At 38.2% G+C, this 25,241-nt stretch overlaps 1 protein-coding gene across 1 annotated transcript; it reads right to left on the bottom strand.

Moving 5' to 3' along the window:
* Nucleotides 1–23,136: 23,136 nt before the first annotated feature.
* On the bottom strand, nucleotides 23,137–24,181 carry LOC116160904. The gene is made up of 4 exons (XM_031474046.1): nucleotides 24,026–24,181; nucleotides 23,780–23,984; nucleotides 23,578–23,732; nucleotides 23,137–23,529 (listed from the first exon to the last, which is right to left on the bottom strand). The coding sequence occupies exons 1-4, from the start codon at nucleotides 24,155–24,157 to the stop codon at nucleotides 23,467–23,469; spliced, it is 555 nt and encodes a 184-aa protein (XP_031329906.1). The 5' UTR covers nucleotides 24,158–24,181; the 3' UTR covers nucleotides 23,137–23,466.
* Between the last annotated feature and the right edge of the window lie 1,060 nt (nucleotides 24,182–25,241).

The following is a 25,241-nucleotide window of genomic DNA, read 5'->3' as shown; positions in this document are numbered from 1 at the left end:
ATCTGGAAACTGGAATCTGGAAACTCGAATCTGGAAACTGGAATCTGGAAACTGGAATCTGGAAACTGGAATCTGGAAACTCGAATCTGGAAACTGGAATCTGGAAACTGGAATCTGGAAACTGGAATCTGGAAACTGGAATCTGGAATCTGGAAACTCGAATCTGGAAACTGGAATCTGGTAAATGGAATCTGGTAACTGGAATCTGGAATCTGGAAACGAGAATCTGGAATCTGGAAGCTGAAAACTGGAATCTGGAATTTAGAAACTGGAATCTGGAAACTGGAATCTGGAAGCTGGAATCTGGAAGCTGTAATCTGGAAGCTGGAAACTGGAATCCGGAATCTGGAATCTGGAAACTGGAATCTGGAAACTGGAATCTGGAAACTGGAATCTGGAAACTGGAATCTGGAAACTGGAATCTGGAAACTGGAACTGGAATCTGGAAACTGGAATCTGGAATCTGGAAACTAGAATTTAGAAACTGGAATCAGGCCCCAAGCGCTATATTCCCCAGAAAGAAAAGACTGACACTACTGATAAAAATCATAAGTATGCTCATTTTCGTAAACATTTGGAGGGTGCGCGTAGCACCGGGGGATCTGGGGAGTATGGAATACATTCCAGGCAAAACAAATAGCTAATTTTTTTCTGGAAAACCACAATGACAGTTTCTTGTTGTATAAGGTAATGAAATCTTCCTTTGTCAGATTTGGAAACTTGAATCTGGAATCTGGGAACTGGAATCTGGAATCTGGAAACTGGAATCTGGAATCTGGAAACTGGAAACTGGAATCTGGAATCTGGAAACTTGAATCTGAAAAATGGAATCTGGAATCTGGAAGCTGGAATATGGAAACTGGAAACTGGAATCTGGAAACTGGAATCTGGACACTGGAATCTGAAAACTGGAATCAGCCCCCAGAAAAAAAAGGCTGACACTCCTGATAAAAATCATAGGCATGCTCATTTTCGTAAACATTTGGAGGGAGAGCGCAGCACCGGGGGGTCTGGGGAGTATGGAATACATTCCAGGCAAAAGAAATAGCTAATTTTTTCCTGGAAAGCCACAATGACAGTTTCTTGGTGCATTAGAGTCATGAAATCTTCCTTTGTCGAATCTGGAAACCCGAATCTGGAATCTGGAAACTGGAAACTGGAATCTGGAATCTGGACACTTGAATCTGGAAACTGGCATCTGGAATCTGGAATTTGGAAACTGGAATCTGGGAACTGGAATTTGGAAACTGGAACCTGGAAACTGGAATCTGAAAACTGGAATCTAGAAACTCGAACGTGGAAACTGGAATCTGGAAACTCGAACATGGAAATTGGAATCTGGAAACTCGAACATGGAAACTGGAATCTGGAAACTCGAACATGGAAACTGGAATCTGGAAACTCGAACGTGGAAATTGGAATCTGGAAACTGGAATCTGGAAACTGGAATCTGAAAACTGGACTCCGGAAACTCGAACGTGGAAACTGGAATCTGGAAACTCGAACGTGGAAACTGGCTTCTGGAAACTGGATTCTGAAAATTAGAATCTTGGAACTGAAATCTAGAAATTGGAAATCGGAAATTTGAAACTGGAATCTGGAAATTAAAATCTGTAAACTTAAACCTGGAATCTGATAAGTTGAATCTGGAAAGTTGGAAAATGGAATCCAGAAACTGGACTTTAAAATCTGGAATCTAGAAACTAGAGTTTAGACTCTTTGATCTGTAAACTAAAATATGAAAATTATAGTCTGGAAACGGAAATATAGGAGGTGAAATCTTAAAACTAGGACCCGGATTCCGAAAACAGATCGGAAATTGAAAACTGGATACAATTGGAATCGGCAAACTGGAAATGGGAAACTGGAAACTGGAATCTGGAAAGTGGAATCTCGGAACTGGAATCTGGAAACTGGAAAATGGAATTTGGAAACTGGAATCTGGAAACTGGAATATGGAAACTGGAATCTAGAGACTGGAATCTGGAATCTGGAAACTGGTATCTGGAAACTGGAGTCTGGAAACTGGAATCTGGAAACTGGAATCTGGAATCATGAAACTGGAATCTGGAAACTAAAATCTGGAAACTGGAATCTGGAAACTGAAATCTGGAAACTGAAATCTGGAAACTGGAATCTGGAAATTGGACTCTGGAAACTGGAATCTGGAAATTGGAATCTGGAAACTGGAATCTGGAATCTGGAATCTGTAAACAGGAATCAAAAACTGGAATCTAGAAACTGGAATATGTAATCTGGGAACTGGTATCTTGTAACTGGAATCTGTAATCTGGAAACTGACAACTAGAATTTGGAGATTTGAATCTGGAAACTGGAATCTTGAATCAGGAATCTTGAATCAGGAAACTGAAATCTGGAAACTGGAATCTGGAAATTGGACTCTGGAAACTGGAATCTGGAAATTGGAATCTGGAAACTGGAATCTGGAATCTGTAAACAGGAATCAAAAACTGGAATCTAGAAACTGGAATATGTAATCTGGGAACTGGAATCTTGTAACTGGAATCTGTAATCTGGAAACTGACAACTAGAATTTGGAGATTTGAATCTGGAAACTGGAATCTTGAATCAGGAATCTTGAATCAGGAAACTGGAATCTGGAAACTGAAATCTGGAAACTGGAATCTGGAAACTGGAATCTGGAAACTGGAATCTGGAAACTGGAATCTGGAAACTGGAATCTAGAATCTGGAATCTGGAAACTGAAATCTGGAAACTGGAATCTGGAAATTGGAATCTGGAAACTGGAATCTGGAAATTGGAATCTGGAAACTGGAACATGGAAACTAAAATCTGGAATCTGGAATCTGTAAACAGGAATCTAGAAACTGGAATCTAGAAACTGGAATATGGAATCTGGGAACTGGAATCTTGAAACTGGAACCTGTAGTCTGGAATCTGACAACTAGAATCTGGAGATTTGAGTCTGGAAACGGGAATCTTGAATCAGGAAACTGGACTCTGGAAACTGGAATCTGGAAACTGGAATCTGGAAACTGGAATCTGGAAACTGGAATCTAGAAACTGGAATCTGGAATATAGAATCTTGAAACTGAAATCTGCAAACTGGAATTTGGAAACTGGAATTTGGAAAATGGAATCTGCAAACTGGGAACTGGAAACTGCAATTAGAAAACTGGAATATGCAAACTGGAAAGTAGACTCTGGAAACTGAAATTTGGAACTTGAAATCCGGAAATTGGAAACTGGAATCTGGAAACTTGAACCTGGAATCTGGAAACTGGAATCTGGAAAGTGGAAAAATAGGATCCCGAAACTGGAATCTAACATCTGGAACCTAGAAACTGTTGTTTAGAGTGCTGTAAACTTAAATCTGGATCTTTTAGTCTGGAAACCCAAATATGAGAGTTGAGGAACAGAAACCGGAAACTGAAAACTGCATACAGTTGGAATCGACAAACTGGAAATTGGAATCTAGAAGCTAGAATCTAGAAACTATAATCTAAAAACTAGAACCTGGACCTGGAATTTGGAAATTGGGCCCTAGAATCTAGAAACAGGAAACCGAAAACCAGAATCTACTATCGGAAGACTAAAATGCGTAAGTTGAAATGTGGCAACGGAAATCTTAAAAACTAGAATCTGGAAACTAGAATTTAGAATCTGTAAATTGGACACTAGATTCTGGAATCTGTTCTGACACTGAAATCTCACAACTGAAATCAAGAAACCAGAATCTGGAATCTGGAAACGGGGATCCGAAACGGAAAACTGGAATTAGAAACTTAGAAAAATGAATGTGAAAACTAGAACCCAGAAATTGAAATCCGGGAACTGGAGCTTGCTAGAGTTGGAAACCTGGAAAGTAGAATTCGGAAACCGCATTTTGGAATCCGGAAACCGGAATCCGGAATCCGAAAATTGGAATCTGTAATCTTGAATCAGGGAACTGGAAACTAGAGGTCATAGAAGTGGAATCCGGAAACTGGAATTGAAAACATGTGATTTGGAAGCTGCAATCTGGAAACTGGAACCTAGAATCTGGAAACGGGGATTGAGACCTGAAACTGAAATTTGAAAATTGGAAACTGGAATCTGGAAACAAACTGCTATCTCAAGACGAAAACCGGAATCGGGAAATTGGAATCTGGAATCTGTAATCTTGGATTTGGGTTTTGGAAACTGGAATCTAAGGATTGTGATCCAGAAACAAGAATTTAGACAATGTAATCTGGAGAGTAGAATCTGGAAACTGAAATCTGGAAACTGAAATCTGGAAACTAAAACCTAGAATGTCAAAAACCTGAAACGGAAGTGGTAACAAATCGAAAAACTAGAAACTGGAATCGGGAAGCTAGAGTTTGAAAACTAGAATCTGGAAACTGGTATTAGAACTCGGAAATTGAAATCAGGCAACTGGAATATGGAAGCAGGATTCGAAAAACCTGAATCTGGAATTTGAAAACTGGAAGGTGGAATCTGTAAACTAGAATCTGGGACCTGGAATCTGGGAACTGCAATCTCGTAACTGGAATCTGGGAACAGGGAATCTAGAATATGAAAACAGTGATCTAGTAACTGGTCTAGATTTTGTAAGGTAAACCTTAATCAGGAGTTGGATGTTAGAACCGCGGTCTTAAAACCCTACCTATGGACTGAAAAATAGTAGTGTGGAATTCGAATGTGATCATGCAAAAAAGCTTGTTATCTGCAAATTTGCATTCTAGAAACTAGAATCTTGAGAACAAATCGCAAAACCACGTACCAGTAAATTTCAGTCTGAAACATTGTAAACGTAAAAGATTTTTTGGCCCGTGAAATTTGAAATTTCTGTCTAAACCACGTGATATGTGCGGTAAAGGATAGGCATCCGTGACGTACTGACGTTATCCACGACTAATTATGTTCATTAAAATTGCATCTTCCAGGCGAGTTCTTAAACTTTTATAAACCGGATTGATCAGCGACGTCTAGAAAGCTGAAAACAAGAGCAGGTGGGGTTTCCGGTTAGGCGCGAAAAGTATCACGTAAATAGCTACCTCTAAACACCGCGTTAACCCTACGGCACAATTATCCTAAAAGCTTCACCATCGCGTAAGCTCTTACGAAATGCTCGTACATCGAAGCGAGGGAACCCTTTCCAGTTTAATAACGAATAAAAATCGACGCCCCCTGCAGTTTTGCGACGGCGACGACGACGCCTCGCTCGTAATCAATCGGAAATTAAAATCAAACGTTATCCCATCATCGCCTCAGGTATCGACAAACAGATATGCGCCACTGAGCGAAAGTGAGGGTGAGAATTTAGTAATGGGAAAATGCCAATCAAGCGCACCCCTTCTGGATTATCAGCGCGTCGCATTCCTCTCCCGGTGACGCGAACAAAAGCAAGGAGATCTTATTTACGTCACCAAAAATAGATAGTCGCGTGCGACTCGTCCGTTTCTCATCAGGTTGTGACTTTCGGCCCGTCGTAATTCAAAAAGTTCCGTTCCGTCGACCGTGTAACGACCCCAATAAATTCTCCTCTGCCCGTATCGCCAACTTTCAGCGCTAATTAGAAAAAAATTAAGCTCCCACTACGAGGATAATGTCGACTATTACCGTTTCATTTAGTATCTCCGTTTCGGAAAAAACGACGCTAACGACGTTGATCAAAAATAATTAATGCAAAAGTTTCATAAATGCGTAACAAATCCGAAACGGAAGCGACGCTTTTATGCTCAGTTACATGAGTATCCTTTTAGCAGCGTTCCTTTACGTAATTACGCTCGTGATTCAGTAATTAAAACGTATTCTGGAAAACCGTTTTTTTTTTGGAAAAACTGCCGTGATTGAGATGAACGAAGCAGTATCGCAATTAGTAGTTACGCGGGGAAAAATCGTCGTTGAGAGCGCTCCTAAACCGCGCTGAATTGGTTTCGCGGCGGATATTTTAATTGTAAAATGTTTCGTTCGCGATTTTAAAAACGTAATCGACGAAGACTTTTGTCGTAATGAACCCGCAGCGGCTGGCGAAATAATTGCATCGTCGCGTCCTTATGTAAAATTTCCAGAATTACATTTGCGAGGTGATGATACAAACTTCTATGGATCGGCGATGATTTCCAGATTCATTCACTTATGCCTTTACCTACAGTCACGGTCGCCCATCTTTATTGGTAACTGAGGCTGCAGAAGCTTTTTGACCAGCCTTCCAATTGGCTTAAATTTTTTTCAGTCTCAGATGCCGGTTAAGTGATAATAGAAACTTCTATGGGTCGGCGATGATTTATAGATTTCTTACCTAATGCCGTTCGTTTTTAATGCTAACTGAGCCTTAGGATACAGATACCTTTTGATCAGCCTTTCGGTCGGCTTTAATTTCAGCGAGGCTCGGATTGCGGGTAGGTGATAATACAAATATTTATGGATCGGCAATGATTTATTCCCTTATTCCGTCGCCTAAAGTCACTGACCCTAATTTGTAAGGACCTGGTCGGCCTTTAGGTCAATTGAAATGTTGAACAGGAGATGTAAACTTTTAAAGTTCAAAACTTAGGGAAATGTGAGTCCTTACAATCGAAAAGAAAGGGCACATCCTCTGCGTCAATATGGATGACGATCGACATTTAAGTTTCAATCCTGGAAAATAAATTTTAGACTTTCAATCTTCTTGCCGAATTTTCGGTATTGCGATCTCCTGGTGTTGGATGACGACTTTCTATTTTACTGGTTACTTCGGCGTCGCATTTTAAATGACAGACCACATATCTTAGAATTTGACAACAATGGATTTCTAACCAATGTCGGACCTTGAATGTGAAATCTGAACTTCGGGACTACTGTCAACACTTGAATCCTGAGATTCTAAGTTCCCTCATTTCCAGAAAGAACCCAAAATCGACATTTTCTACTACCCTGATGACAGAAGCGTAAGACAGAAATAAGAATCCATACGTCGCAATAAATACCCGACTGTAACAGGAGAGTATCCAAAGAAATAGAAATTAAATGGCAAAAGTAATTGCGTAATTGGTTGCAAATAAGAACAATAATCTTTGCTATCAAAACTCGAGCTGTTTTACCCTTCTGATACCATAACCTTATCAATAAATTATTTTGTGGTATCAGGAGCGCAGAAAAAAAGTTGTTGCTGTCTAACCGACGTGTCTCCAAAAAGAAGACCTGAATCGAATGACATTGAACATGGAAAGTGGTCTCGGATCGGCCTTACTAACCTACTACAGCACATGGATCAGGAGAATAGAAGTCCAAATTGATGAAAATTAATTAGTAAAGAAAATGATCAGTTGGTTGCAAATGAATACAATTCCAATGTTTTCCGAATTTCCTTATTCTCCTGATACGATAACCCTACCGAAAAATAATTTACGGCATCAGGGACACAGAGACGTGAAACAAAAAGTGAGTTGAACAACAAGAACTTTTACGGGTCTTTGGATGTGGTAGGAATTCCGATAAATACCACGCTGTGTTACCGACAGTTATTTATTTATCAGGGGCTCAGAAACGTAAAAAATGTGCGTTAAACACCAAGAACATTCACGAGTTTACAGTTTCCTGACGTGAAATTCTAATTTTTCTCTCTGCTCTCCTGGTACTATAGTGCCCCCGGTAAAATTAGTTGTATCAGGGACACAGAAAAGTAAAAAAAATATGTTGGCTCGCAATTGCAATTTTCTTGCTACCAAAACTCGAGTTTCCCTCGTCTCCTGCTACGGGGCACAGACGCGTTAAGCAAGAAGTGAATGCAACAAGGACTTTTACGGGTTTGCAGTTTTTAGATATGGATGGAAGGTATTCCAATAAATACCGCACTGTCAGGAGTATTACTGACTATTATTTATTTATTAAAGACATGGAAACATAAAAAGTGTATGAGTTGAACAACAAAAGCATTTACGGGTTTACAGTCTTCTTATTCTCCTGGTACCATAGGGTCCCCGGTAAATTAGTCGTATAAGGAGCACAGAAACGTAAAAAAAGGTGGTGGTTTCAAATTCCACTTTTCTTCCTACCAAAGCTCGAGTTTCCTTACTTTCCTGCTACGATAATCTTAACGAAAAATAGTTTATGGTATCAGGGACACAGAAACGTGAAACAAGAAGTGAGTTGAGCCCGAGAAAATAGAAATATAGCACTATGTCAGGAGTATTACCGCCAATTGTTGATTTATCAGAGACACAGAAACGTAAAAAGTTGAGTTGAACAATCAGACCATTTACGAGTTTATAGTTTCTTGATGTGAAATTCTAATTTGTTACTGATACTCTATCTTCTCTGCTCTCCTGGCACCATAGTGTCCTCGCTATAAATTAGTTGTATTAGGAGCACAGAAACGTAAAAAAGTTGTTAGTTTCCAATTCCAATTTTCATCCTACCAAAGCTCGAGTTTCCTTACTCTCCTGCTAAGATAATCTTAACGAAAAGTAGTTTATGGTATCAGGGACACAGAAACGTGAAATAAGAAGTGAGTTGAACCAGAGCTTTTACGGGTTTACGGTACAATTAAATATTGCACTGTCAGGAGTGTTACCGACAATTGTTTATTTATCAGAGACACAGTAACGTCACGAGTTGAGTTGAACAACCGGACCATACACGAGTTTATAGTTTCCTGATGTGAAATTCTAATTTGTTATTGAAACTTAATTTTCTCTGCTCTCCTGGAATCATAGTGTCTTCGCTATAAATTAGTTGTTGTATTAGGAGCACAGAAACGTAAAAAAAATGTTAGTTTCCAATTCCAGTTTTCTTCCTACCAAAGCTCGAGTTTCCTTACTCTGTTGGTACGATAATCCTAATGAAAAAGAGTTTATGGAATCAGGGACACAGAAACGTGAAACAAGAAGTGAGCTGAACAATAGCTTTTACGTGTGTACAGTACATATAAATGCTGCACTGTGTCAGTAGTATATTTATCAGGAGCACATAAACGTAAAAGATGTTGGTTAAACAAGATCATTTAAGCCTTCCCAGTTTCTTGCTAAGAAAAGCATCCTGATAGTTACTTCAATGTATCAGGAGGGCAGAAGTTCAAAAATTTATTTACAAAATCAAATGCACAGTTGGTTGTTGATAAGTGCAAAGTTTCCCAATTTCCTAACACTCCTGTAATCTTCTAATACCTCAATCTTGCAAATGAAGTGTTTGTTGTATTAGGAGCAGAGCAAAAAGGGTGTGAGGTGAACACTAAAAACCTTCACGGGTTTACAGTTTCTGGATATGAAACGTCGAACTGCGATAAATAGTAGACGGAATCAGGAGAATAGAGGTCCAAACATACAAATTAGTTGGCAAGTCCGAGGTTTCTTTCTCTCCTGATACGATAATCCTACCTAAAAGCATATTTTCTAAGGCCCTTTCGTATTAAGGGTCGTCGTCGAGTGTGTGCCGAACTCACTTTGGGCTTGCTCGGCAATCGTACCCCATTACGTTTAGGCTCAAAAGTCTCCAATACAACTAACTATCGTTGAAAACGGGTTTAATACCAGGAGAGCATGGGGTTTCCACAACTTTGAACTTCTATTCTCTTGATATAGTGCAGTATTTACCTTTCATATCACGAAAATGAAAACCGTTAAAGGGTTTAGTTGTTCAACTCTTCTTTACGATTCTGTCTCTGATACAAGAATTTTTTTGTAAGATTGTAGTATCAGGAGAGTATAAAAGCTCCAGTTCTAATAGCAAGAAGTTGCACCTATTTGCAACCAAGTACGCATGTATCTTTGTTAGTTAATTTTTATGTCTTTGCATTCTACTTTCCTGATACACTGGAGTATTTATCGGGATATCTTCAGATCTTTTTGTGTTTCCGATATGACAAATAATGTTTTTGCAATTGGTTCTCCTTATACAGTTTAGTATTTATTGAGATACCTCTCATATCTAGACGCTGTAAATTCGTAAAGGTTTTTGTTCAACTCGCACCTTTTCTCTGCGCCCCTGGTACCATAATAATTTATAAGTAAGGTTACGGTATCAGGAAAATAGAAAAACTCATGCTTTAGCTGGAAAGAAATAGGAAATACTTATACCTATTTACAACCATTCTCTCATTGTCCGTTGTCAGTTAATTTCAGCCTGTTTGGACTCCTATTCTCCTGGTACAATAGAATATTTTATTGAAATACTTTTCATATCAGGAAACTGTATATCCGAAAAGGTTCTTTTTGTTCACAGTACCTTTACTATCTAAGTTCCTGATACTACAAGTAATATGTGAAAGATTGTAGTATCAGGAGAGTACAGAAACCTGAGTCATAGTAGCAAGAAAATTCGAAATATTTGCATTTGTTTGCAACCAATTGATCACGCCCCTTTTGCTCTGCGCCTAATATAACGAACACTTCATTTGCAAGATTGAGGTGATACAGCAATGGTAGGAATTTGGGAAATTTTGCACTTATCAACAACCAACTATGCATTTGATTTTGTAAATAAATTTTTGAACTTCTGCCCTCCTGATACAGTGAAGTAACAATCAGGATACTTTTCTTAGCAAGAAACTGGGAAGCCGTAAATGATCTCGTTTAACCAACATCTTTTACGTTTCTGTGCTCCTGATGAATACAATTGTCGGTAATATTTCTGACACTTTTGTTGTGCAAACCCGTAACAGCAACTCACTTCTTGTTTCACGTTTCTGTGTCCCTGATACCATAAACTATTTTTCGTTAGGATTATCGTACCATGAAAGTAAGGAAAGTCGAGCTTTGGTAGGAAGAGAATTGGAATTGGAAACCAACATCTTTTTTTTACGTTTCTGTGGTCCTAATACAACAACTAATTTATAGCGAGGACACTATGGTGCCAGGAGAGCAGAGAAGATCATGTTTCAATAACAAATTAAAATTTCACACCGGGAAACCATAAACTCGTGAATGGTCAGGTTGTTCAACTCAACTCTTGACGTTTCTGGGTCTCTGATAAATAAACAATTGTAGGTAATACTCCTGATACAGTGCAATATTTATTTGTACTGTAACACCGTAAAAGCTCTGGTTCAACTCACTTCTTGTTTCACGTTTCTGTGTCCCTGATACCATAAGCTATTTTCCGTTTAGATTATCGTAGCAGGAGAGTAAGGAAACTCGAGCTTTGGTGGGAAGAAAATTGGAATTGGAAACTAACATCATTTTGTACGTTTCTGTGCTCCTAATACAACAACTAATTTATAGCGTGGACACTATGGTGCCAGGAGAGCAGAGAAGATTACGTTTCAATAACAAATTAGAATTTCACATCAGGAAACTATAAACTCGTGAATAGTTCGGTTGTTCAAATCAACTCTTGACGTTTCTGTGTCTCTGATAAATAAACAATTGTCGGTAATACTCCTGACACAGTGCAATATTTATTTGTACTGTAACCCCGTAAAAGCTCTGGTTCAACTCACGTCTTCTTTCACGTTTCTGTGTCCCTGATACCATTAACCATTTTTCGTTAGGATTATGGTAGCAGGAGAGTAAGGAAACTCGAGCTTTGGTAGGAAGAAAATTGGAATTGAAAACTACAATCTTTTTTTTACGTTTCTGTGCTCCTAATACAACAACTAATTTATAGCGAGGGTACTATGGTGCCATGGAAATCAGAGAAGAATAAGTTTCAATAAGAAATTAGAATTTCACACCAGGAAACTACCATGCGGTCAAAAATGAGTTGCTGTCGAGTCACCTTTGGAATTTTTGTTTACATGGGAAATCGTACCTAACTTCCAAAAACGACTCGACAGCAACTCATTTTTTGATCGCCCGTTATAAACTAGTGAATGGTCCGGTTGTTGAACTCAACTCTTGACGTTTCTGTGTCTCTGATAAATAAACAATGGTCGGTTACACTTCTGACACAGTGCATGATTTATTTGTACTGTAAACCCGTAAAAGCTCTGGTTCAACTCACTTCGTGTTTCACGTTTCTGTGTCCCTGCTGCTATAAATTGTTTTCGTTGAGATTATCGTACCAGGAGAGTAAGGAAACTCGAGATTTGGTAGGAAGAAAATTGGAATTGGAAACTAACATCTTTTTCTACGTTTCTGTGCTCCTAATGCAACAACCAATTTATGGCGAGGGCACTATGGTGCCAGGAGAGCAGACAAGATAGAGTTTCAATACCAAATTAGAATTTCACACCAGGAAACTATAAACTCGTGAATTGTCCGGTTGTTCAACTGAACTCTTTACTTTTCGGTGTCTCTAATAAATAAACAATTGTCGGTAATAAGTCTGACACAGTGCAATATTTATTTGAACTGCAAACCCTTAAAAGCTCTGGTTTAACTCACTTCTTGTTTAACGTTTCTGTGTCCCTGATACCATAAACTATTTTTCGTTAAGATTATCGTAGCAGGAGAGTAAGGAAACTCGAGCGTTGGTAGGAAAAAAATTGGAATTAGAAACTAACATCTTTTTTTACCTTTCTGTGCTCCTAATGCAACAACTAATTTTTAGCGAGGACACTATGGTGCCAGGAGAGCAGAGAAGATTACGTTTCAATATTTTCACATCAGGAAACTATAAACTCGTGAATAGTCCGGTTGTTCTAATCAACTCTTGACGTTTCTGTGTCTCTGATAAATAAACAATTGTCGGTAACACTCCTGACACAGTGCAATATTTAATTGTACCGTAAACCCGTAAAAGCTCTGGTTCAACTCACTTCTTGTTTCACGTTTCTGTGTCCCTGATACGACTAATTTACCGGTGACACTATGGTACCAGGAGAGTAGAGACTAACAAAAAAATTAGAATTTCACATCAGGAAACTGTAAACCCGTAAATGCTTTTGTTGTTCCACTCATGCACTTTTTACGTTTCCATGGCCCTAATAAATAATAGTCATTAATACTCGTGAAAGTGTGGTATTTATTGGAATACCTTCCATATCTAAAAACTGCAAACCCGTAAAAGTCCTTGTTGCACTCACTTCTTGCTTAACGCGTCTGTGCCAAGTAGCAGGAGACGAGGGAAACTCGAGTTTTGGTAGCAAGAAAATTGGAATTGGAAATCAACATATTTTTTTACTTTTCTGTGTCCCTGATACAACAAATTGTACCGGGGACGCTATGGCACCAGGAGAGCAGAAAGAAAAATTCGTATTTCACATCAGGAAACTGTAAACTCGTGAATGTTCTTGTTGTTTAACGCACATTTTTTACGTTTCTGAGCCCCTGATAAATACGAAGTGTCGGTAACGCTAATGACACAGTGCGGTATTTATCGGAATTCCTACCACATCCAAAATACTGTAAACCCACAAAAGTTGTTCAACTCACTTCTTATTTCACTTTTCTGTATAGCGTAAATTATTTTTTGGAACGCGTTACTGAAGTAGATTGGTAGCAAACTATTTAGAATTGTAAAATTTGTCCCAGAAAAACCTTCCGCCGTGTATAATAAAGGATACCTGCACATTTCCCATACCTCGAATGATATACTCTTGGACAATATTCCTCTTGCTAATCAAAATTCTCATAATTTCCCTTATCATCAAGTAATTTCGTCATTTTTCACACTGTAAAGACATTCGACACTGACTAGAATATATTCTATTCAATTTGAAATGTCAGAGAATATCCCAAAATCGTACCATAGGGTAACTTCGCAATACTTTTGAATACATTTTATGAGAATGGGTGAGAATATCCTCGAGAATATCCCAGCATATCCAGATGTTTTAAAGTAAAAGAATCTCAGGATATTCTTCTCTTTACAAAAATTCAATGAACGCTAAGAAAATATTCTCTTAAATTGAGAATATCCACATTTTTAGTTATGAGAATACACAGAAGTTGTCTTAAAATAACCCTTTTTAATGAAAAATTAAGAAATTACCCTTAGAATATGAAGAGAAAACTTGGTTGAGCCATTAGCAGTGGAATATACTACGTTTACTTGAGAATATCCTGGTGATAGACAATATTTCTCAAAGAACGACGTTAGAATACACTTTCAGTTTGCATGCTCTGAAAGTTTTCGTCTTTGTCACAGATTGCCGCCTATTTTTAGTTAACGAGGCGCGCGATTGAATAATGACTGTTGATAAACACGCCAGCGATTCCATAAACGTTTACGCCGTACATAAACACGGACGTACGTGTGTGCGGGTGGTTTTTTGTGTGTGTCTGGGGAGAAAACGTGACTCACCTTTAGCTCGATCTCGCTGAAGGGCATAGCGAACCACGGCAAATTGACCAAACTATCTGTGTGGCTCTGTTCGAAGTCACTAAAAACGTCATTGTTCGCCCATAGGACGACCTGCACCACCTCGAACTTCTTCACGTCGTGCGCGACGCCGCCGCCGTCCGCGTTGAGACGCTCGTAGAACTCCTGCAGCTTCTTCGTGTACTCGTCACGTTGCAGTTTGATGTTGGCGAACGAGAAGTAGACGCCGGTATATTCGACGTTCTTGAAGACGTTCGACGTCGCGCTTATCTCGAAATCGTTCGTCTTTGTCACGGTGACGCATTTGATTAGTTGGCGTCCGAAGAGACGCTCCTGCCAGTTAGCGCTGTCCATCCTTCAGACGCTCATCGTCGTCACGACGCGCGCGATTTACAATGAGGAGGTTACGAGCGCGAGAGGGGTCAATATCGACGTCGCGACGCTCCTACGTGGACTGAAACAGAACGCGCGCGTTTGTTTCACCATTAACACATGCGCAGGTTTTGCGCTAACGTAATAAGCGTATTTTTTCATAACGCACTCGTCGGGCTCGCTGAATTTAAAATATCCGCATTCGTGGTTATTTATGTGTAAACATAACCCTTTAAATAAAGCTCGGCGGAGGAAGTACGCGATGTAAGTATTTTTATTCCACTTATACATTCGCTGCATTATTCATTAGGATTCGAGGAATACTCGTAATTACACGAGACAAAGGGACGTATTCAAGTTACTCGTTAGATTGCGAGAAAAAGAACTGCTTTTGTGGTTACGAAACGTATCTCTTGAGGGTTTTGAATTGGAAAACCATCTCCTAGACAAAATATTCATTTATTTTGAAGAGGGGTATGAGGGAAAACTTTTATTGTGCAGCCACGTTTGGCTTATGTCGAACTCGCCTTAAATATTATCTTTCACCTAACATTTTGTGATTGCGTGCCAATTCATTGGCGTGGTGTGGTGTAGTGGTGTGGTGTAGTGGTGTGGTGTAGTGGTGTGGTGTAGTGTGATGATGTAGTGCATTGATTTAGTGTAGTAATTTAATGTACACATTACAGTAAAATATGCCTCATATATGATAAAAATTGATGTGTTCGAGTATTTTCTTTAAAAGCTTTCTCTAAAAGATGTATTGTGATAGTTCCAAACTTTACACGCACACTGTATGTGGTTTAGTAGGGTATCATATTATGTAATGTGCTTCGGGTGCAGTGCTGTAGTGGGGTACGTTAGTAGTCTGGAGGCGCAATGTGGTATCCGGATCACAGAAGTACATATTGGAAAAAATTGATTGTAAGACACCTTCGATACTCCTTTATCCTGATACGTTTTTGCCCACAGATACCGTTTTGCCAGGGTTATACGATTACAAAAAAGTTTAAAAAGGAGCATTACTTGCGAAATGCTAAATTCTTCTGGTATTTTCTAAAAAAAAATGCTGTATCAGGATCAATAGGACGCAAAGAAGAGTAAATTTCTTTAGAATTCCCCAGGGTTAAATTGCCAATTCCAAGAATCTCAAGAATCTCAAGAATCTCAAGAGTCTCAAGAATCTCAAGAATCTCAAGAATCTCAAGAATCACAAGAGTCTCAAGAATCTCAAGAATATCAGGAATCTCAGTACTCTCAGGAATCTCAAGAATCCCATGAATCTCAAGAATCTCAAGAATCCCAAGAATCTCACGAATCTCAAGAGTCTTAAGAATCTCAAGAATATCAGGAATCTCAGGACTCTCAGGAATCTCAAGAATTCCAAGAATCTCAAGAATCTCAAGAATCTCAAGAGTCTCAAGAATCGCAAGAATATCAAGAATTTCAAGAACCCCAAGAACCTCAAGAATTTCAAGAATCTCAAGAAATCTCAAGAATCACAAGAATCTCAAAAATTTCAAGAATCTTAAGAATCTTAGGAAACCCAAAAATCTCAAGACCCAAGAATCTAAAGAATCTGAAGAATCTGAAGAATCTGAAGAATCTGAAGAATCTGAAGAATCTGAAGAATCTGAAGAATCTGAAGAATCTGAAGAATCTGAGGAATCTGAAGAATCTGAAGAAACTGAAGAATCTGAAGAATCTGAAGAATCTGAAGAATCTGAAGAATCTGAAGAATCTGAAGAATCTGAAGAATCTGAAGAATCTGAAGAATCTGAAGAATCTGAATAATCTGAAGAATCTGAAGAATCTGAAGAATCTGAAGAATCTGAAGAATCTGAAGAATCTGAAGAATCTGAAGAATCTGAAGAATCTGAAGAATCTAAAGAATCTGAAGAATCTGAAGAATCTGAGGAATGTGAAGAATCTGAAGAATCTGAAGAATCTGAAGACTCTGAAGAATCTGAAGAACCTGAAGGATCTGAAGAATCTGAAGAATCTGAAGAATCTGAGGAATCTGAGGAATCTGAAGAATCTGAGGAATCTGAAAAATCTGAAGAATCTGAATAATCTGAAGAATTTGAAGAATCTGAAGAATCTGAAGAATCTGAAGAATCTGAAGAATCTGAAGAATCTGAAGAATCTGAAGAATCTGAAGAATCTGAAGAATCAAAAACCTGAAGAATCTGAAGAATCAAAAATCTGAAGAATCTGAAGAATGTGAAGAATCTGAAGAATCTGAAGAATCTGAAGAATCTGAAGAATTTGAAGAATCTGAAGAATCTGAAGAATCTGAAGAATCTGAAGAATCTGAAGAATCTGAAGAATCTGAAGAATCTGAAGAATCTGAAGAATCTGAGGAATCTGAATAATCTGAAGAATTGAAGAATCTGAAGAATCTGAAGAATCTGAAGAATCTGAAGAATCTGAAGAATCTGAAGAATCTGAAGAATCTGAAGAATCTGAAGAATCTGAAGAACCTGAAGAATCTGAAGAATCTGAAGAATCTGAAGAATCTGAAGAATCTGAAGAATGTGAAGAATGTGAACAATGTGAACAATGTGAAGAATGTGAAGAATGTGAAAAATCTGAAAAATCTGAAGAATTTGAAGAATCTGAAGAATCTGAAGAATCTGAAGAATCTGAAGAATCTGAAGAATCTGAAGAATCTGAAGAATCTGGTGAATCCGAAGAATCTGGTGAATCTGGTGAATCCGAAGAATCTGAAGAATTTGAAGAATCTGAAGAATCTGAAGAATCTGAAGAATCTGAAGAATCTGAAGAATCTGAAGAATCTGAAGAATCTGAAGAATCTGAAGAATCTGAGGATTCTGAGGATTCTGAGGAATCTGAGGAATCTGAGGAATCTGAGGAATCTGAGGAATCTGCGGAATCTGAGGAATCTGAAGAATCTGAAGAAACTGAAGAATCTGAAGAATCTGAAGAATCTGAAGAATCTGAAGAATCTGAAGAATCTGAAGAATCTGAAGAATCTGAAGAATCCGAAGAATCTGAAGAATCCGAAGAATCCGAAGAATCTGAAGAATCTGGTGAATCCGAAGAATCTGGTGAATCTGGTGAATCCGAAGAATCTGAAGAATTTGAAGAATCTGAAAAATCTGAAGAATCTGAAGAATCTGAAGAATCTGAAGAATCTGAAGAATCTGAAGAATCTGAAGAATCTGAAGAATCTGAAGAATCTGAAGAATGTGAAGAATGTGAAGAATGTGAAGAATGTGAAGAATCTGAAGAAACTGAAGAATCTGAAGGATCTGAAGAATCTAAAGACTCTAAAGGATCTAAAGGATCTAAAGGATCTAAAGGATCTAAAGGATCTAAAGGATCTAAAGGATCTAAAGGATCTAAAGGATCTAAAGGATCGAAAGGATCTAAAGGATCTAAAGGATCTAAAGGATCTAAAGGATCTAAAGGATCTAAAGGATCTAAAGGATCTAAAGGATCTAAAGGATCTAAAGGATCTAAAGGATCCAAAGGATCTAAAGGATCTAANGAATCTGAGGAATCTGAGGAATCTGAGGAATCTGAGGAATCTGAGGAATCTGAGGAATCTGAGGAATCTGAGGAATCTGAGGAATCTGAAGAATCTGAAGAATCTGAAGAATCTGAAGAATCTGAAGAATCTGAAGAATCTGAAGAATCTGAAGAATCTGAAGAATCTGAAGAATCTGAAGAAGCTGAAGAATCTGAAGAATCTGAAGAATCTGAAGAATCTGAAGAATCTGAAGAATCTGAAGAATCTGAAGAATCTGAAGAATCTGAAGAATCTGACGAATCTGAAGAATCTGAGAATCTGAAGAATCTGAAGAATCTGAAGAATCTGAAGAATCTGAAGAATCTGAAGAATCTGAAGAATCTGAAGAATCTGAAGAATCTGAAGAATCTGAAGAATCTGAAGAATCTGAAGAATCTGAAGAATCTGAAGAATCTGAAGAATCTGAAGAATCTGAAGAATCTAAAGAATCTGAAGAATCTGAAGAATCTGAGGAATGTGAAGAATCTGAAGAATCTGAAGAATCTGAAGACTCTGAAGAATCTGAAGAACCTGAAGGATCTGAAGAATCTGAAGAATCTGAAGAATCTGAGGAATCTGAGGAATCTGAAGAATCTGAGGAATCTGAAAAATCTGAAGAATCTGAATAATCTGAAGAATTTGAAGAATCTGAAGAATCTGAAGAATCTGAAGAATCTGAAGAATCTGAAGAATCTGAAGAATCTGAAGAATCTGAAGAATCTGAAGAATCTGAAGAATCTGAAGAATCTGAAGAATCTGAAGAATCTGAAGAATCTGAAGAATCTGAAGAATCTGAAGAATCTGAAGAATCTGAAGAATCTGAAGAATTTGAAGAATCTGAAGAATCTGAAGAATCTGAAGAATCTGAAGAATCTGAAGAATCTGAAGAATCTGAAGAATCTGAAGAATCTGAAGAATCTGAGGAATCTGAATAATCTGAAGAATTGAAGAATCTGAAGAATCTGAAGAATCTGAAGAATCTGAAGAATCTGAAGAATCTGAAGAATCTGAAGAATCTGAAGAATCTGAAGAATCTGAAGAACCTGAAGAATCTGAAGAATCTGAAGAATCTGAAGAATCTGAAGAATCTGAAGAATGTGAAGAATGTGAACAATGTGAACAATGTGAAGAATGTGAAGAATGTGAAAAATCTGAAAAATCTGAAGAATTTGAAGAATCTGAAGAATCTGAAGAATCTGAAGAATCTGAAGAATCTGAAGAATCTGAAGAATCTGAAGAATCTGGTGAATCCGAAGAATCTGGTGAATCTGGTGAATCCGAAGAATCTGAAGAATTTGAAGAATCTGAAGAATCTGAAGAATCTGAAGAATCTGAAGAATCTGAAGAATCTGAAGAATCTGAAGAATCTGAAGAATCTGAAGAATCTGAGGATTCTGAGGATTCTGAGGAATCTGAGGAATCTGAGGAATCTGAGGAATCTGAGGAATCTGCGGAATCTGAGGAATCTGAAGAATCTGAAGAAACTGAAGAATCTGAAGAATCTGAAGAATCTGAAGAATCTGAAGAATCTGAAGAACCTGAAGAATCTGAAGAATCTGAAGAATCTGAAGAATCTGAAGAATCTGAAGAATGTGAAGAATGTGAACAATGTGAACAATGTGAAGAATGTGAAGAATGTGAAAAATCTGAAAAATCTGAAGAATTTGAAGAATCTGAAGAATCTGAAGAATCTGAAGAATCTGAAGAATCTGAAGAATCTGAAGAATCTGAAGAATCTGAAGAATCTGAAGAATCGGAAGAATCTGAAGAATCTGAAGAATCTGAAGAATCTGAAGAATCTGAAGAATCTGAAGAATCTGAAGAATCTGAAGAATCTGAAGAATCTGAAGAATCTAAAGATCTAAAGGATCTAAAGGATCTAAAGGATCAAAAGGATCAAAAGGATCTAAAGGATCTAAAGGATCTAAAGGATCTAAAGGATCTAAAGGATCTAAAGGATCTAAAGGATCTAAAGGATCTAAAGGATCTAAAGGATCTAAAGAATCTAAAGAATCTAAAGAATCTAAAGAATCTAAAGAATCTAAAGAATCTAAAGAATCTAAAGAATCTAAAGAATCTAAAGAATCTAACGAATCTAACGGATCTAACGGATCTAACGGATCTAACGGATCTAACGGATCTAACGGATCTAAAGGATCTAAAGGATCTAAAGGATCTAAAGGATCTAAAGGATCTAAAGGATCTAAAGGATCTAAAGGATCTAAAGGATCTAAAGGATCTAAAAGATCTAAAGGATCTAAAGGATCTAAAGGATCTAAAGGATCTAAAGGATCTAAAGGATCTAAAGGATCTAAAGGATCTAAAGGATCTAAAGGATCTAAATGATCTAAAGGATCTAAAGGATCTAAAGGATCTAAAGGATCTAAAGGATCTAAAGGATCTAAAGGATCTAAAGGATCAAAAGGATCTAAAGGATCTAAAGGATCTAAAGGATCTAAAGGATCTAAAGGATCTAAAGGATCTAAAGGATCTAAAGGATCTAAAGGATCTAAAGAATCTAAAGAATCTAAAGAATCTAAAGAATCTAAAGAATCTAAAGAATCTAAAGAATCTAAAGAATCTAAAGAATCTAACGAATCTAACGGATCTAACGGATCTAACGGATCTAACGGATCTAACGGATCTAACGGATCTAAAGGATCTAAAGGATCTAAAGGATCTAAAGGATCTAAAGGATCTAAAGGATCTAAAGGATCTAAAGGATCTAAAGGATCTAAAGGATCTAAAGATCTAAAGGATCTAAAGGATCTAAAGGATCAAAAGGATCAAAAGGATCTAAAGGATCTAAAGATCTAAAGGATCTAAAGGATTCTAAAGAGTCTAACGAGTCTAACGAGTCTAACGAGTCTAACGAGTCTAGCGAGTCTAACGAGTCTAAGGAGTCTAAGGAGTCCAAGGAGTCCAAGGGGTCTAAGGAGCCTAAGGAGCCTAAGGAGTCTAAGGAGTCTAAGGAGTCTAAAGAGTCTAAAGAGTATAAAGAGTCTAAAGAGTCTAAAGAATCTAAAGAATCTTTAGAATATCAAGAACCTGAAGGATCTCAAGAACCTAAACAATCTCAAGAATCTCAAGAATCACAAGAATCTCAAGAATCTCACGAAACCCAAAAATCTCAAAACCTCAAGGATCTCAAGAATCTCAAGAATCTCGAGAATCTGGAGAATCAAAGTCTAAGAATTTAAAGAATCTTAAGAATATCAAGAATCTCAAGGATCTCAAGAACCTTAAGAATCTCAAGAATCTCAAGAATCTCAAAAAATCTCAAGAATCTCAAGAGTCTCAAGAATCTCGAGAATTTCAGGAATCCCAAGATCTTAAATAGTTTTGAACTGTGTAACAGTAACAAAGGTGGAAGGACCTTAACAATTCACAAAGAAATTCAGAAAGCTGAGTCGTAAATGTTCTCTCAAGGCTCTAAAATGTCTTCAAGAACCTAGCAGAGCCTTGAATAGTCTTTTTCGGAGAATTGCGAGGTTTTAAAAAATCTTTTTCGGAAACTCATATGGAGTTTAAGAGCTTTAAGGGGCTTTTCAGTACACTAAAAGGTTTTAAAAAGCTAAGTGTAGCGGGACTTTAAGGGGTTCTTTGGGGATTTGTGTAGGGTTTCTGTGTCTTTCAGTCGAGGTTCCTAAGGGACACTAAATTAAACGGCGCTGAAAGACCACAAAGCATAGGTAATGCAGGGACCGTGTCTTAACGGTTTTCTCACGGCACGAAAACGTTTTGAGAAACCTCAAAAAAAGTTTGGGGTAACTTTCAAGAGTTTCTTCTGGGGATTTATGTGGGCTATTAAAAGAGTCGTGTAGGTCTTCTCAAGGTCTTATAAAGGTTTAGCCGAATTTTGAAAGGTCTTTTCGGAATACTTATATGGCGCATAAGACTCGTGACGGTCTTGTGAAGGCATTAAAAAAGTATATCAGAGGTTTGAAGGTTTTTTCTGGAGACCCACATGGCCTATAAGAGCCGTGACGGTCTATAAAAAGTGTAACGTAGCTTTGAAGGCTCCTTTCGGGAGACCTATATGACCTATGGGAGTCATTAAAGGTCTTAAGAAACCGTAAAAATGGGTTTGAAGGGTCTTTTAGGGTGACCTATAATTATGACCTATGAGGTCCGTTAAAAGCCTTAATAATGTTTAGGGGATTTCAAGGTTTTTTCGGGAGACATGTGGCTCATAAGAGTCATGGAGGTCCTCCCAAGGCCTTCAAAAGGTTTATTGAAGGGTCTTTTCGGGAGACCTACATAGCCTATGAGAAGGGTCATTATGGCCTATGAAGGTCTTCTCAAAGCACTGGAAGGCTTGAAATAAATTTTGGATGTGAAAAGAAAAATTTGACATCAACACTCCGGGTTGTATTCGAAATACGCTTCAGAACTTGTAAAAAATTGAAGTACGTTTCATAACTTTTTAAAAAGTTCAATAAAAGGATCATTTTTAGTTTCCATGTAAAGTTTTTTATTTAAATTTCAAATTTATATTCCAATTCGACATTCTTACGCCATCTGTGTACTTCACGTACAACTTTTATTTTATCGATGTTATTTTTTTAGTTCTTTATTTTTCCGCTACAGGTCGTGCAGTGACTCTCTCGAGAGACAGACAGTGTGGTCATACGGTGGTGTTATTCTCTATTGGTAGTAGGGAGATTCGCCACCGGATTGGTGGAAACTAAAGTGGTGAATTGATTTTGCTGAACACAATTTTGGTAACATTATTGTAACTATAGTGAAATCTACTAATTCGGTTAAACCAATCAGCTCAATGACAAATCGGAAAAAACGTGGCCACACTGTCTTTATAGAGTCACTGTAGTTTTCGTGCTCTTTCCTTGATTTGTTTTTCCGTGTGCACAGAGCCCATGTAACACAATCGCCTAGAGACGTGCCTTTGAACCACGCCACGTGGTCTTGCCCCCACGGAAATTATGGTTGATGGTTCCTTTACAACAATTACAGGGGAAGTCTAAACTAAAAAGCTTTGTGAATCCTCGGGCACCAGTCCACCAATGCAATTAATTCGAACTTACGTACCCCATCAATAAATGGGTTTCGGATTGCGATATAGATAAAACAAAGTCATGTATTGAAAGTAACACATACGGCATATCCTAAAAGAAACGTATTAACAAAAAGGAATAAGTTTACCTAGAAAGGATTACAGCCCTCCCATTCGCGTAAAGACGCTTACATAAATGATTTAAACAATTGTAGCATGATGACTGTAAATTTTCCACTTCAGGAATAAACATTTTTTGCAAAGACCGACCTGTCATTTCAACGAAAAAAGTAAAAGTGATATCTTTCTCAATACAGGGGAAGGGAATTTTGATTTTGATAGAGTACTTCTACTCTTGAGTGTTTATTTTTGACATAAACTGAAAAAGAAAGGCAAAGCTTCACATCTCCACCTTCTCCATGTCCTCTATCTGAATGCCACGCGCAGGCAAATGTTCATACATCTAAAAAACAACTGCTTAGTTTCAAATGACACAATGGCCACTCGTTACCTGATCCAGATGTCTTTGGTGATCTCCAGCAGAGTGCCTGACTAGAACGCGTGCGACTCGGTGATGCGTGTAGCCTTGCTCGCATGTTACTATCAAGGCGACGTTATCGTAATCGGTGGCAACAACCGCGAATTTCAATTCGTTGACTTGTTCGGCTGAAAATTCACCGTGACTGTGAGATCGACCCGACTACGTGACTTACGAATGTAGGCGTTAATCTCTCGTTCCTCTTGCACGATCGTGTACTCGTGAGTGAACGGATTGTCCTCCCCAAGTGAGTGGACGAGAAGGTATTCTCCCGGTCTTCCGGTAATGGTAACCGTCTGTCCTTCGATAGGCTTAGCCAGCCCCCTGAGTTCCAAGGGCTTGGTAGTGCTAACAGACGCCACGTGCCATCTGCCCTCCATCTGGAAAGAGTTTCAGATCGGTCGGTGTGAATTATTCTCACCTTCGTCATGTCCAAACCGGCAAGGGACTCGTCGTGGGGACATTTTGACGGTTCTGGGCGTGGCGGTTCCACATATGGAGGACTCGTTGCGTAAGTGACGGCAAGAGACATCAACAATACGTGGGCGATCATTTTTGGTAACTAAGCGATTTGTGTGAAATGAAAGGTACTTAATACTGAGAGGTTATCAGCACAATCCCGATATAGGGGTCACGATTCAAATTCCAATTTTTCGTTTGAGATAACAAACGAAGCTTACAATCGAGTGGTGGAAGGGAGGAAAAATATTTCTGGCACAGTTGTATCATGACGATGGCTATAAATGACGATATGAAATCTTAAAAAACGTCTCCAGGTCTCTGACTCCTCCACCATCCAGTGTACTTCAATGTTTCCGCTCCCTGAACATTTTGGGACTTGGTTCCCAAAAAATCCGAAACCCTCGAAGAATCTTCTAATGCAACTCTTGAGAAACTCCTGGTAGGGTCTCTAGAAGAAATTTATGAAAGAATCTTACAGGGAATCACTTTTCAGGAACATATTGGAGAGATGTTGTGTAGGACTCTAGTGAATCCCGTGATAAGTTTCTTGAAAAACTCCGAGGACTCTGTTGGAGAGTCTCTAGATTAATCTCTAAAGAAATCTCTAGAGCAGTAGTGTAAAGCGTCCCATCCAAGGAATTTTTTCAGGATTTTATGGGGGCTGTTTTTGAAATCCCACACATTTTTTAGGAGATCCCTAGTAGACTCCTCACTCAATACCTTCAGCACTTCTTAATGATAAAACTTTTTTACGAAATTTCAAGAATCCTAAGAATCTCTAGAATCTCAGGAAACCCAAGAATCTCAAGAACCTCAAGAATCTCAAGGATCTCAAGAATCTCGAGAATCATAGGAATCTCGAGAGTCTAAAGAATCTCATGAAACTCAGGTCTTAAGACTCTCAAGAGTCTAAAGAATTTCAAGAATTCGAGAATCTCAAGAATCTCGAGGATCTCAAGAATCTCGAGGATCTCGAGAATCTCGAGAATCTCAAGAATTTCAAGAATCTCAAGAATCTCAGGAAACCCAAGAATCTCAGGAATCTCAGGAATCTCAAGAATCTCAAGAATCTCAAGAATCTCAAGAATCTCAAAAATCTCAAAAATCTCAAGAATCTTAAGAATCTCAGGAAACCCAAAAATCTCAAGAATCTCAAGAATCTAAAGAATCTAAAG

Source organism: Photinus pyralis, unplaced genomic scaffold (genome assembly GCF_008802855.1).
Source record: "Photinus pyralis isolate 1611_PpyrPB1 unplaced genomic scaffold, Ppyr1.3 Ppyr1.4_LG10, whole genome shotgun sequence".
NCBI lineage: Eukaryota > Metazoa > Arthropoda > Insecta > Coleoptera > Lampyridae > Photinus > Photinus pyralis.
This window is presented reverse-complemented; position numbering and strand designations above follow the sequence as displayed.